The sequence below is a fragment of the Botryllus schlosseri genome, chromosome 11, assembly GCF_051294905.1.
Source record: "Botryllus schlosseri isolate E-star chromosome 11, Bs_hap1, whole genome shotgun sequence".
Classification (NCBI taxonomy): domain Eukaryota; kingdom Metazoa; phylum Chordata; class Ascidiacea; order Stolidobranchia; family Styelidae; genus Botryllus; species Botryllus schlosseri.
This window is the reverse complement of record NC_137246.1, coordinates 22,133,049-22,148,141: the sequence shown is the minus strand read 5'-3', so window position 1 is coordinate 22,148,141 and position 15,093 is coordinate 22,133,049. Positions and strand designations below refer to the sequence as shown.

Sequence of the window (15,093 nt, the reverse complement as noted above, 5' to 3'; positions counted from 1 at the left end):
GTATGAGGTGTAATCTATTTTCAACGGTCGTGCGTTTCAGTTGCAAACCGGTCTGCAGAGCAAAAAGGTTGCCGGCTCCGGTTCTAACGTGTCTATATTTATTTTGATACCCGGTCGCTGATAGGCCTGATGTAGGCTAAGCATTGTAGGTTTGGTCTGATTGTGGTTAATGTAGGTCGCCTAATACTTCAGCAATTTATATTCGATTTTGTCTTCACTAGTGGGAAGTAGCTTTTGGGTAGATTTGCATCATTTTTACTGGTAATAAAAAAGCTTGGAACACATTATAGTATGAAAAACTTCAGCCATTTGTGGCGTCATTTTTCATTCTCCCGGCCGCTACTCGAGGGGAGTTGACTCTATACTCTTGCAATTTCGAAAGCTGTGTCACTGAGGACGATTGACGAACAGAAGTCTCTGACTAGTGCATCCGTTCCACTTCGATAACACTTGCTTTCAACGCTCAAATACTCAACATAAATGTTTTATTTCGGGAACTTTTTACACGAAAGTTGTACAAAACGAATTCGATTTTGGTAAAATGATAGGGCATTTTCTAGCATGAAACTTCTAAAATCGCAATCTTAGATAACTGCCGAGAACGCATCTCAGATTTGAGATTTAGCCTGACATATTGGGTAAGAGATGCTGATGTATCCCACTCGTAATTAGAGTACGATCAGGGAACGTCATGCACCAAATAAAACAGCAGTGAGTACGTAAAGAAATGATCGAGAGTTACAGAGATCCCCTCCATCGTTGGAACAAAATGACAGTTATAAATCTTGAAAGCGCCGCCGTTTCACTCTTATCTTGTACAGTTTTGGCTCCAAGACAAAACTTTGGACGTGTTTTATCTCTGGGTGGTGTTCTTGGCCAACTGTTTCATCTAACAGAGTAGAGATAATAATATCTTGATAATAACAACGGGATCGATCACATCGCGAATACACTTACCAGGCATGAAAAATTCGAGGTTTTGCAACAGTGTAGTTGTGAACAAAAAGAGTTCCGTGCGAGCTAGACTCTCTCCTGCACATGCCCTCTTACCTGAAAATTATCACAGTACTTACTAATTATAATATGTAATTGTAAGATGCATTTGATAGACGCACCAATCCCGAATGGAAAGAATTTTGTCGTAAGTGGGCGGTTGAATGTCCCATCCGGGTTTAACCATCTTTCTGGCAAGAACGAATACGCATCCGGAAAGTTGACTTCGTCGTGGTTTATAGACCAGTTGTTGTACGTAACTGCAATGTAACAAAATAAGGCAGTTTAAGGTAAATCGAAGTTTGGTATTGACTGCTTTCGCAAGATCAAGAGAACTTTATACCTTCGGTGTCTTTTGGCAACTTGTACCCGTGGATTGTCACGGCTTTGGTACACGCGTGTCCCACCAGTGGTACGAGTGTGCTTATTCGCAGTGTCTCGTGAATAATCGCTTCCACTATCGGCAATTTGGGCTTGTCGTTCATCGTAGGATGATTAGATGGGCCGACCGCGTGCATGATTGCTGCATATGCCTAAATAAAAACGATCGATACGTATTCATTTGAATGACTGATGTTGTCGGTCGGCATAACCTTCTATCGTGCCCTTTGAGTGCATTACTCGTGGAGAAAACAAAATTATATAAAGCCTAAGGAATATGTCATGGAAGGAGCCAAGACCGAAACTGACGTCGTAGATACATTGTGACGTGAAGAAAGACAGGATTGTAAGCGCGTGCAGTAACGTAGGACCGATTACCGGCCACGACCAACCAAGTGATACATTACGTTTCTTGCTTTACTGAATCAGACTTCAACTGCCCAATGCCCATGTTCGTGCGGTTTGACACTTGGAATAAGTGCAACGTTTGGTAATTAGAGAAGAGAGTTAGTTCAATTCATAATCCATATTTTCTTGGTCGTTAGTCTCTCTCAACCACCCGATTGGTGGGCAAGCAATAACGCTTTGTCCGTGTAATTGTATAAGTAGCTAATTAAAAATGCATGGTTTAAGTATTTCATATGCCAAGTGACTATTTTCTTGTTTATGTCTATCATGAGCGTAGCTAACAGTGACGTAAACAAGGCAGTGTCACATGACATATGAAAAACGAAAACTTTGCTGATCAACATCAATGATTATTACTTCATACCAGGCCGCTAGCCTTCAAAATATTCCTGAGTTGTGGGCTTACAACACGGCCCAATGACACTTCAGGCCTTTTCTAAGTCACCGCTTATGCAGATCGGATGGTGCGGAGGAAATTATTATTCTGGAGTCGGGCTGGAAGGCGCACTTGGGCTATAGCTAAAAGGGTCTGCAATTTATACATCACTCACCTTATCTTGTGTATCTTTTCGTAGTGTTATCAGCATAACTAGCCAATTCAAGGCGTAGCCGGTAGAATGAGCACCAGCGAATAAAACGTCTTGTAGCACGTCAGTCAACGGGCTGAATCCCGAACCTTCGTATTCTATCGCATCAGAAATCGGTATTTGCTCCAAATTCTTGTCCACGCAATTGTTGTTAGCAATGTCATCTGGCTGAAGTGTTTTTAGGCGACAAGCCTTCTGGCACTGCCAAAAAAATAATTTGCAGATGTTTGTGCTGATATTTTATCAGTTCAAAACTAAGCAACATTACTATGTGAGTATGTGGTGAAATGATTTGGCAAATTATATCAAATAAACCAGCACTTTGATCTATACCAGAGGTGGTCAGTAACGAAGAAGGCTACTTCTACTTTTTGGAAGTATTCAAGTATGTTTCCCCTACTTCTGTTACTTACTCAAGTAGATCTGATTTTCTCTACTCTTACTTCTACTTCGTAATATTTTGTGATCTACTTACTTACTTTTCACTATTTTCAGTTTGTCAAGTTGAAGTAGTTTAATCCCCCAATACGAAAGATAGCCTGAGGAATTTCGGGGCTATTTTCACGGAGTACCAACATTTAATATTCGTAAAAGTCAAGTAAAGCCTAGAAATTCTTTTGTGCTTCGCGTATAGTAGCCTAGTGATAGAGTGACAAATAGGTTTTCCTGAAAGTATCAGTGAATATAATTTATAGGTACCGGATTGCTTGGTTCGTCTCACAACGCATTGTCGCCCATATCAAATATCTCATCACCGTAAATATGGCCCTTGGCCCACCATAACGTTTGAAACTACCGTTTCGCAATCTAGCAATTACCTATCATATCGTAATCTAGCAGCCCGTGCGTGCCTGTTTAATCTGGAAAAGCCAGCTTTTTTTAACGTTGCACGTGTTTTAGCAGATCACCTACGAAGCTTTATGAACAAAAGACATGAAATATATTTTCCGCTTTTTGGAAGGGGTATTTGTACTTCACTTTCAAGTGCGGGTATCATACCTTGAGTTCTAATTAGTTTCAGTTATTTTGTCTGCAGAATATACATGTTGAAGCATAAAAGCAAGTGGAGTAATTATGTCTCTATTTTCCGAAAATAAAGCTACACTAAATATAACGATCCACAAGATTTTATATTAACGTTTACTAATCGCGCAATGTGATGAAGCCGTATCCGATACAACTTCTACGTATCCGATACAACTTCGCCTAAACTTGGGGTCTTATAATATGGGCGCCATGCCATGACATTCTCTAAAAACGGGGTCTTCTAGTAAACAATGAGTTAGTATCGCATTTTCATATCAATACTATAATTCGCATCCCATGATGCAAAACAATGCTTATTCTGTCGAAAATTGATGCCTCCAGGGATGCATCAATACGAATCAAGCTTTCTGAATCTGCCGCATAACTAAATTCGCAGCTTTTGACAGTCCATGCGAACGAATTAAGACTGCGTTTTCAAAACTACTTACTTACTTGAGTAGATTTAAAGTCAGTCGATTCTACTTCTACTCCACGTAGTTTTAGGTGGCTTATTGAAGAATTGCTTCTACTCGTACTTGAGTAGATTTTTTCGTCGCTACTTCTACTTCTACTTGAGTAGCTTCCTTGACTACTTTGACCACCTCTGACCTATACAAATAAAAATAAAAACGAAAATTATGTTGAAAGACTATAGACTGGACAGTGGACAGCGAATGAGGACACAGAATTGTAGCATAACCACGCCACAGCAAGACATTATCAAAGCGTGTGTCGATACGAGGTGGTGGAGACTGGTGATCGAAAGGTGTCAGAAACCTATACGATCCGGTAATCACATACGAAATAGGCTACTTTCCAAGAATTCCAACCCATCGTTACAGTATATACCTACACCATTTAGAAAAGATAGAGAATGTATGTTGTTCCAAAGAATGCGTACAATAAGATCAGCTATTGGGCATCATCATAGTAGCCAGGGCCTATTTTACCGTTTACGGATAATTTGAGGGACTCGGAGCAAAACCGCTTTGGGGGCATTAAACAGTTAAACACCCATGGTTTGTTTGCACAAAATTACCTTTATCCAAGAATCTATGAAGTCCCTGGTCTCGTCATCCCTGTACGTCTTCACGTGGTGCCTAACTTCGTCCCCCAAGAACTTGTGCAGGATGTCAATGTTCCGATGGAAATCCCTGAGACTTCTCTTCATGATCGGTCGTAAGAAAGTAGGCAGGGAGTCATGGGTGCAGGCCGTGCGGAGAAACGTTAGTAGAAATTCCATCGTGTCCAATATGAATAGTAAATTTTTGTCGTCATAATTGTACCTGTGCAGCATAACGCATAACAATGATTCGAAGGAACTATATGTTACTTTACTGTTATGATCGCAATAATTCATACCCCAATTCTAATGCCGTAAAACAACGCCGCGTTTTATATGGTGCTAAATTAATATGTCGCATCGTTAATTCGGGTAATCCACGTGGTATTTTATCAGATGTAGAGAATCAGAGATTTACATATTCCAGCGGCGTGTCTGACCTTTGTACTCGTTTTCTACTGTATTTATGATCCCAAGGGTATTGCTACGCAGCTCTTATCTTCAGAACCCAAGAATAAATCAAAACAAGTCAGGCACGAATCGTGAAATCTTACCACATCAGTGACCAGTTTTCCGTTATACGTAATGACTGTCATCGTTAATTCGGTGTCAAGCCGTTGTAAATTTTTTGTATTACAACGTGACTGCTATAGCCTATACGTAGGCTACTTGTAGAGCAGTTGAAGCCTCGAACGTATATACCTAGGTATAGCATCATATTTCAATGGTGTGGGTGAGAAATTACGTTTATTTAGTCAATGTTGAACAACTATTACCCTGTGGATGTTCATTGTTCATGGAAATATCGCATAGACGCGTCTGGCGGCCCAGTAGTAAGTCTTGCATCGCGCTCTCCTGCATATTATGTTTTCATGTGACTCTGCACATCATATGGTTTTCAACCAACGTTTTTCAGCCAACGTTTGCGCAAGCTTCCGATTTGGTTCTCGGGTGCTTGGACTTTGCAACTTCGGACTCATACATTCCAGGAGGTGGTATGACTAACCAGATGACTGTGTTTCAATATTGGAGTATCATGAACAGTAATGTTTACACTCTCCAGTTTCGTAGTAAGCTACCGTGGTGACTCGCGGAACAGAACCCGGACGACGAAAACAAACCTTTTGTTGAATAGTATTTTGCATATAATGTTAATCGGGGCGCGTCTGATTCTATCCTTCATTGTGATGTTAGCCCGGCCGTCGTCGCAATCCCGCACGATGTTAGCAATCAGCGTGTGTGCTGAAAAAAAAGTGCATATTGAAAAGTCCGCTGAGAATGGCCAGACTTACGTTTTCGATTTGATTTGCGTCAGCACTGTTTACAGTTACGTATGAAACCAGCTCGTAATAATAAAGGAACAAGATAGTGTTTGTTAATCAAATTGCAGATATCCTGTTTCATATTCTATCATTCAAGGAGTCATATTCTTATCGGATTTTGCAGGACCATTACTACCGCGAAAGTAAACAAATTGCGAAACACGATTTACCCCAATTTACCCACGTTACATGCGTGAACAAATATATCGTTCGTACACTACTCACTATCAGCCTAATATTTCCCTACACGTTCGCACCTTCTTGGCAAATTTGCGGCTCCAGGAAGGATCTGCCCATTCCATAATCGCGCAATATCACGAGCGTTCGCCGACGGGTGTTGTACCACTGCTGCGAGTACGGCAACACAGATAACCCTGTTACGAAGCGAATTTGATTAGTACGATAAAAACGCTCTTTTGATGGTTATTAATCGTACATACGAATTGAACTATATGGCAAAGTGTGATTCGAGATTTGACCTGCATAAATTTTGTATCGTCACTTTATGCTTCACGGCCATAACATGGAATCAAACTTTAATTATATTGCCTTCAACGATAATTGCTATGGGGATTACAATCGCAATATAAATTTTGCTATATACAGTGTAATTTTTAGGTGAGATTGCAGGTGAAGCTGAGCCCACATAATTTGCGGTATTGCATGCCTACATATGGCTTTGCGAGATTCGGATGCGTTTGTGCACAATTACACGGGAGGTATCGCAGTATATCAAAGTATGTCGGGGTCACAAGAGCCGGCAGATCTTCGTCTTGAAAAAAAATCGCCTTTGAATACAGTAAATTCAATAAATATATATATACACGCCTCTGGCGGTTGAAAGAAGAAAAAACGTCAGCAATAGCATCTTATACATCGCAGAGGGAACGCACCTTTCAAAAGTTTGATAAAGCAATATCGCCACGATGGCCTATCGTCCACCACCGGCGAACGCTTCAACATCGCTTCCCGCACAGTGTCGATGTCGTTCAGAATCACCGTCTTTTCCCCCATCACATTGGCAGTGAAAATCGCGCCATATTCAGATTTATACGCTGCAAAACAAAAAAAATATGGGTTTGGCAGTGGAATGATGCGGAGGATCTCAATATCGATTCTGGAGGATTCAACACGAATTCGCACCTGGTGGAAAAGTATTATCACTCAGTCCGTGTTCAGATTTCACTAGAAGTAGCAAATTCAGGCTAGATGCTTAATAAAAGCTCAAGTATTCGGAGCCTAGGATGTTATTTCGTCACTCGGAACAAACCTAGTCCTACCATATTTTCAGCACCCAAACTATTACACTTTTTTGCCGGCAAGTGAAACGAAATGAGAATTCTTTACTTTTATTTTGATGATGTTCAACATTTCCTTGGTATTTAGTTGCAGGCTTAAGTTACAAAAACAAAGCAAAAAATTACAGCAATACCAACAGGCACGAACAATGTTTGCAATAAGAATCAAGAAGGTACGGATGATAACGCAATTTCTTGGAAAACCTTTTTTTTAAACTAGCAATTTACCATGATTTGTGGCAAGGGTAATTTTTGGAATTAATTACAACGTCTCGTCTAAGAGTCTTGTAGAAATGCGAAAAAAAGGGACATTTAGACATTTTTGAGCATCTTCGGGGGACTATTCAAACCATTCAGTCACCTAACAAGTCATCTTTATGTTGATAATCTGAGTTTTTAGTACAGACATGGCGACAGGTAGACTACATGTCCGTGTTCATCACAAATTTTTGGACACGTGGTACCGTATAGCCTGCTTCAAGTCTGTTGTATAGGCAGGGTTGCCATCGACATGGACCCAAAAATAAGGACGGTCGAAAAATTAGATTAGCATTAAAAAGCGTTTTTGTGCATACTTTGTTTGTATTTATACGAGCTTCGGCATATCACATTCAATTCATCTTATTGCTAAAACATCAGCCTCGAATTCAGCATTGGGGTGGAGTTTGGCTGTGTGACGTAACCATGCTGTCAGGATGTCTCTCTTGAGCTGCACTGTCGTTTTGCCAGACTGAATTGTTGTATCACAATGGAAAATTTGAGGATGATTTTGGGGTTCTAGGGCCACGAACAAAGTAAAATTTATATTTTCGTAATCAGTAGAGTAGCAGCTTTCCATTATCACCCATTTTATTGAAGCTAGCGCTCGGCAAGCCGGTCAAAAATGGCCTTTGGCCAAATCAAAAGTATGATGTAAACCCAAATGCAGTGAGCCGTCCAATCTCGCTGTGTCTACGCCGTTTTGGACACTATGATCTCGCAACTTAGAAGTCAAATCCTGTGGCGTGTACACGCCGGGAGTTCTTTTTATTTCTGATGTCATAAAATCTCGAGGCAAAATCATTATTTTATAATAATATGCAATACCGATATCAGAGGAAAACGATCGAAGTTGTTCAGTTGTCGAAAATAAGACAAAATAAGGACGCAAGTCGAAAATAAGGACATTTCTTAGAAATAAGGACAGTTGAGTTTTCTAAGACCTGGCCTTTGAAAATAAGGACAAATCTTAGAAATAAGGACGGTATGGCAACCCTGTGTATAGGAGAACACATCGCTCCCATAGCGATTGTAAAATTATTCAAATGTTTAGGACTCGACTCTACTCGGCGAAAATACAAATACGAAATTTGTAATTATATGAAATATTGACCATGTTCGGTTGGGGAGGACAGCGGTTCATTACCGTACGAACTTGCTTTATTGTAATCGAACGGATTAGCTGGTTTGATTCAATCGAGATTTGATAGCCTTTCGTAAATGCCCCTGGTCATTTTATACTGTAATGTGTTTGGATTTGCTGTGCACTTTAGGCCAACACATAGCTTGATGCAGCCTACGTGCAATTATAAAGCGGCAGCATACGAACAAAGGCCGGGAAGGGTTCCCATTATATTATATCAATGGGTAAAGTCGCTTTTCCTTATATATGTCATCATTAAGTCAGTGATATCACAATTTGTTGTTTGTCTCTTAGTCCGGTTGGTCTCAGGCTAACTTATCCAACTTGAAATACAATAACTGGCGATCTACTGTTAATATACAAATACAGTGCAATAATTAAAACGTACCTGTGTAGAGTAAGTGAGCCGGATAATCGTATATCTTGTGGAATATCCCTAATATCGGAAGTCCTCTCGGCCCAGGGGGTAGCTGATACAGCTTTCGCCACTCCCAATTTCGCCTCCATATGTAGATCACGAGAAAAAGGGCAACCGCCGATATCAGCGATTCCGTTGGATAACTGGTCACTACGCTTCTCGGCGACCCCATCGCTAATGTTACAACTGTGCGTGATATTTTATGCTTCTGCTAATAAAGTGAAATATATTTTTTTTAATCTGGATGTCCTCCACGTGGTGTCTCATAAACTCACGTAATCCGTCGCAGTTTTACGCGACGGACGTTTAGCAAATATGGTAGATGATCGGAATGTTATCCAGTTTTGTTTTGCAAGCCTCCACCATAAAATAATTCCGGTTACAATGCAGCTCATGGCTTCTCCTGTTCCTTACGTGCATGATGTATGTATTTAAGGTTGTAATATCTATTTCAGCGAGACAACACTACCGTCTGGGTTGTATCTTATCAAGTTTGTAGGTATATATAATTAAAGCTGCTGCCATCTTTCGTTAGTGCAACCTCGGTTTTGTATATTTAAGTAAATCAGAATAACTAAACAACAACTTTAGGAATGGCTGAGCAACGTGAAGTCTAAATATACGAAAGTTGTTCCCCAAGCACCCGACCCGAACGTATAAATGGCGCTCACTTAAATAGTTACCAGTCGCTGGAACTTGAAGGGTTGGGGAAATTAGCTTTCGTTAGTTACATAATTTCGCCTTCACACGTGTAAATAAATAAAGTAGGAAAACTCCCGTAATTAAAATCTCCTATCAAAGTCGTTTATGCAGCAAAATCCTTCTAAAATCACGAAGTCATAACAGTCGCGCCGCAACGTTGGTTAAAAGGCGATAATCCTTGAGGACGATTCGATCATGAATAAATTCGAAGTTACGTAGCGGCATTACCGACTTATTCACCAACCCCGCCACTTCTTGCGGGTATGCACCACCATTGATTCAGTATTTCTTGTTTTCGCGCGCTTTATAACTTGCCCGGATATGTCCATGTGAACTTTGCAACGCACAACATTTGGTCCGTGCGTCAGTCAGTCGGATATTGACTACTTAGTAGCGCATCAACGTATTACATCAAGTGTGGCCATCCGTTATCTTCGCAAGATTAGATGACTCCTGCTGGAGATGTTAAGTATGTGTGTCTCGGTTTGGCGTACGTCACAGGCACATCATAGTAGCTGGTGTGCGATTTGGGTGACGAATAGGGATGACCATAACTCTTAAAATTCCGCGGCAATGCTTGTATTATCCGTAAATATATATGTAATTACTGTTTTCCTCTGCGAAAATACCCGAGAATTTATAATGACACGAGATGACATGCCACGCAATGCGCATTGGTCACTGAACAGCTTTAATATACGCCGCCAATGAATAAATTGTGCTCATTTCCGATGTTCTCACATTTCAATCACAAAAGGACAGTTTGACGAGCAGAGCGCTAAGAATATAGATTTGAATATTGCGAATTTGTCCACCTCAGATCATAGGCAGATCAGTTATCAAAAACCACATATGCATCTCATTACTGCTTCGCCAAAATGTCCAGGGAAGTACTGCGCCAAAGAAGAGTTACGGAAGCAGATATTTTGTGGCACTACCAACCAGATGTCATGTCAGAAACATCATAAATTGAATTTCTAAACGTTTTTCGTGACAGATTCATAATTTCACGATATGCGTCTGGAAATGGAGGCTCCCCGCTGGTACCCTCCCCTGGAATCGCCAGCTCAGCCGGTGTTTGTAGTGTGTGGGCTCTATCACGCACTGGTTTACGAATCTGTCTAGGTGCTAGACACAGTAAACATATCGACAATCGAAAATATAAGACCACGTCGCAGTAGCAAAACTGTGTATTTTATCTCGAAAATGCGTCATTACTCTCGATAATCCTTGATGACAAAGTCTAACAACAGACCGAGAACCGCCGTTCCTTGTAATGAGTTACGCCTGTGATTCATGCGTGCAACAAATCTTCCGCCGTGGCATGCTACATTAAAACAATGACTTTCAAACAGATTTTATCAAGTCTGTCTGCCCCGTGCAATCATCCGCAAATATATTTCTAGGTCAATGGATATATTGAGACAACGTTCAGACGGCAAAGCGTATGTAAACAACATGTGTAGTAAAAAGTCGTTGCGGTATCACTAATACTCAGGTATAACAACATTATACTCTCCTATTGATGACCAATTTGACCCACGTGATTTCTGGTGAATCGCCAAGGGTAGAATGGATCTGAGGCAGATAAAAGTCACAATACTGCTATGGGTTCGGCTAATTCACGTGTGGAGTGACTCAGTTGACAAAATATATGATTAATATAAATCCTGATAATTAGTCAGCAATAATGCTCCAATCGTGCATATAGAGCTGGAAGTAGTAGGCTAATTACTGAATCTATACAAATAAATATATTTCCGGTTGAATATAAAATTAATTCTCACGATGTATACATAATCGATCGTTGCCACACTATAGCTCAAATATCAATTACTCTCGTTCCTCGTTAATTTTTCTGTCCTTCGAACCATTACAAAATTGCGGTTTTATGAAAAGACGGGACAATTTTGAAATGACTCGTTCAAGTCTATCAGTCAAGCTCTCGCCTTGAATCCTGACTCAAATCTCCAATACTAGTCAACATTCATGGTAAACGTATGATGAGTCCTCGCATCATTGGTATACTTTACAAATCATGTAAACATTGTAAAGTATCACCCTGTTTTGTTGAAAGACGAATAAGGGCATTACGACACTTTCGGTGCTTTAAAACGGCGTCGGGAATTTTTAAAGGTTTTTCCGAGACTCCAATTATCTCACATCACTTTTCCTATAATGTTAGGCTTGTAAGCTTATAATTCCAATGCAAAACGCCGCGTGCTGCAAAGTAGATGATAAATGACCATATTAGTTATAAACACCACCATGATAGCTGTGGTTTTACTAATATTAAGATATCTTTTGGATTGTTTACCATTTCTTATTTGATACAATGTATTATATTGGTTTTATACTGATCACAAGTCATTTTAGACATTCGCCAAAAGGGGTGACGAATACTGATTGCAAATTCCCAGACAAAAATTCTCAGCAAGCTCCTGTAGCTGCATATCCTGGTATAGGTTTACGACAGGTCATTTTATATCAGATACTGATTTTGTGTGGCATTATAGTACGTCTCGACACCGATGCGGTTCACCTGTGGTCAAATGGGCGTGGCTTTGGATTCGGTGACGATACGACGACCGTGGGGCGGAAGAGACATCCTCTTCATTTTTGGCATACATTCAGATATGCCTCATAGAGATCTGGCCTGAGTAATAGGAAAGCTTACGGGCATTTAAGTAGGTTTGTTGTTGTGATTTGTGGGTGTAGCGATCAAAATATGAGTATTGGATTCTCTGCCGTCACCATAACTGCGGGATAGTCTCCAATTGCCAAGCAATTGATTTGATGTGATTTGTGAAACCGGGATTAAATACAGGCTCTCATTTCATTTTTATGCTTGTCGGAGACGAATAGCACCGTTTTAGGACACGATGACCTCGATGATGAGTCTCTTCAAAATTTGGCCGCGTCTGTGTCTTAGATATCAAGGTGAACTACTAGCATTATTTGAGTGCTAGAACTGATGGGCCTCGAAATATAATTCAGAATCTTATGTGTTTTACACATTCCTGGTGAGAGTTGTTGTTGTTTATGATATTCATGGTGTTTCGACGACATTGGTCATTTTGTACCAGGCCGGTATTATTTATTTTGATTCCGTATTTACCGACTTGTATCACGGTCCACTTCTAGACCTTTTTAAGACACCTCTTACGCGGATCACGAGGGGTTAGAGTTAAACAATAGGGATGGTGTGAACCTGTCAAAGGTTCAGGTTCGTGCGTGAACGCGAACCTTTTTGAAAGGTTCTGTGTGAACGCGAACGTGAACCTCATGACGTCACGTGACGTAATAGTGCCAATTCCAACGCTACATTATCTATGAAGTGATATGATAGCCTATATCAGGGATATATATCCCTGGCCTATAATAATGTACTGTACAGTGTACAATGTACAGTGTACGTACATCTACACGATACCTAGCGACGACTCGGACCACATATTGCCGCAATGATGAAGTACATTTTGTCGTTTTAAACGTCGCCAAATGTGTCGACTGGAGCAATAAAATAATATCATAATCCCATAACATCAATATCTTCCGTCGCTTTTCCAACAATTTCGACAAGGACCTGGAAGGAAATAGAAGCTTACGCTTCAACGGTCCAGGCACGACGTACAATTTATTCGGCGTATTCGGCTACGTTGATATTGAGCAGAGTGCAAAACGAGTTTCTGTACTTGCTTGCGATATTTCCCCTTTAGCAACTTATACAGCAGTAGCCAACACCCCAATCGCACGGATTTGGTTTTTATCATACAATAAACATATGACCCGGTACACCTGCTAGATTATTTACATCAGACAACGATATCAATGTCATTGATTGGTTGAATAAGCATTATTCGCTGATTACCTACATGTAGGTAGAGTAGTGTATTTCGCTCTTGATGTTGTGTGATTGCGGGTCAAGCTCACAGCAAAGCAAACTTTTATAACAAAGCAATTAAAATGTTGAGAATGTCAAGGTGCATACTCGTTTAGCGTTGATTTTTTTTGTTTCCTGCGCCATTGCAGAGAGTGGTTCGCAGTTGAAATGCAATAAATTTCAACCAAAGATGTTATAATGAAGCGAAAATTTTAATATATGTAAAAGGCTCAAAGTGCAGAGCCTACCAAGGTTCGTCTGTGAACGTGATGATCCTCTAAATTTCACACAAAACGCGAACGTGAACCTCGCACGTTCACACCATCCCTAACAACATCAACCAGTCAGAAAATGTATAGCGCTGAAACGCCATATATTATGACTGGAATATTCCCCAGCAATTATGTAGACGACTACGATTATTGTATACAAAATTGCGAACGTGTGAGGTTTACGTCGTGTTTATATACAATTAAGACATGAAAGGACACAACTGCCGGCGATAAATTCGATGACCCTTGAATGATAAATATATAACTAAAACATACAACGGGTTTACTTAGTCGTTGCGGAACCGGAAATTCAAGATTCGTTTTTAGGTGATCGAAAACAAAAACATGTTGTGTTGTTCTGCCATGTAGGTCACTAGTATAAGGTCACAATTGAAGTGAGGTAATTCGATGCTTCCTCAATCTACAAATTTATCAAAATCGCGCGAGTGTTAGGTAAATCCACCGCTCCCAATAGTTTTGCAGTTGCAGTGTGTATTTAAAGTAAGAGCGTCGTCGGTAGCCTATATGTTTTAAATGCGACGTATATTAGTGATGTTCAACATTTGCAGCCAAAATGGTCCAATTTCAGTGGTTGGCTGGAATTGTAGAGCACAGTTATGGTGAGGTAGTCACTGCTGGTGAGATGAAGCGTAAGAGTCAGCGAAATGACAGAATCAGCATTCAGTTCCGCCTATGGGGTTTGTCTGTAGCAGTATTTCTTGCTTAGAGGGAATTTCGGTAAACTAGGCTTTTGTGATTGTGATTAATTAGGAAAGGTTCGCATGGTGAATGGTCAATATCGACGCACTGGTTTGGATTTCAAATGCGCGTATATACAGTGCATACACTCGATTTCTATAGCTACTTCAGCAGGGCGCAGGCGCACGTAACAGCCAGCATCGCCTCTAGATCCGAGTTGTGCATTGTGCAAACTTTTTGAGAAGCTGGCCAGATTTGAATAGCATGGTGATACCGCGGGTCACGTTGCAAGGGCTGCGAGTGAATTTGGCATTAACAATGTAAAGCTACTGTTATGAAAGCGATGCGTGAATATTGTATTAAAATTCCAAAATGATCGGTTTGCTATATATTAGGGTTACCATACGGCCTCCTTTTTAAGGTTTTTGAAAATGTCCTCCGGGGACACCTAAATGTCATCCTTTTTTAGTCAACCAACTGATAATGTGAAAGAAAAACTGTATTTTGGGCGCTGAGCGAGAAAGTTGACCTTTCTTTTTTTAGTCAACCGACCACGGAGTAGGAAAAAATTACAATTTTTTCAAGATTTTGCTTCGACATTCTAAGTTTGAAAAAGTGTCCTCCGTTTCCGATTCCAAA

At 40.4% G+C, this 15,093-nt stretch overlaps 2 protein-coding genes across 2 annotated transcripts in view; both read right to left on the bottom strand.

The window, feature by feature from the left end:
* LOC145450280 (leucine-rich repeats and immunoglobulin-like domains protein 1) overlaps positions 1 to 15,093 on the bottom strand; it is a 74,304-nt gene that overhangs the window by 38,821 nt on the left and 20,390 nt on the right. The gene's annotated exons all lie outside the window — the stretch shown is intronic.
* On the bottom strand, positions 713 to 9,267 carry LOC145450701 (cytochrome P450 2C29-like). The gene is made up of 10 exons (XM_080329202.1): positions 8,869 to 9,267; positions 6,674 to 6,835; positions 6,038 to 6,154; positions 5,580 to 5,700; positions 4,435 to 4,681; positions 2,334 to 2,570; positions 1,337 to 1,526; positions 1,116 to 1,253; positions 958 to 1,050; positions 713 to 889 (listed from the first exon to the last, which is right to left on the bottom strand). Exons 1-10 carry the CDS (start codon positions 9,068 to 9,070, stop codon positions 777 to 779), a joined length of 1,620 nt encoding a protein of 539 aa, XP_080185328.1. The 5' UTR covers positions 9,071 to 9,267; the 3' UTR covers positions 713 to 776.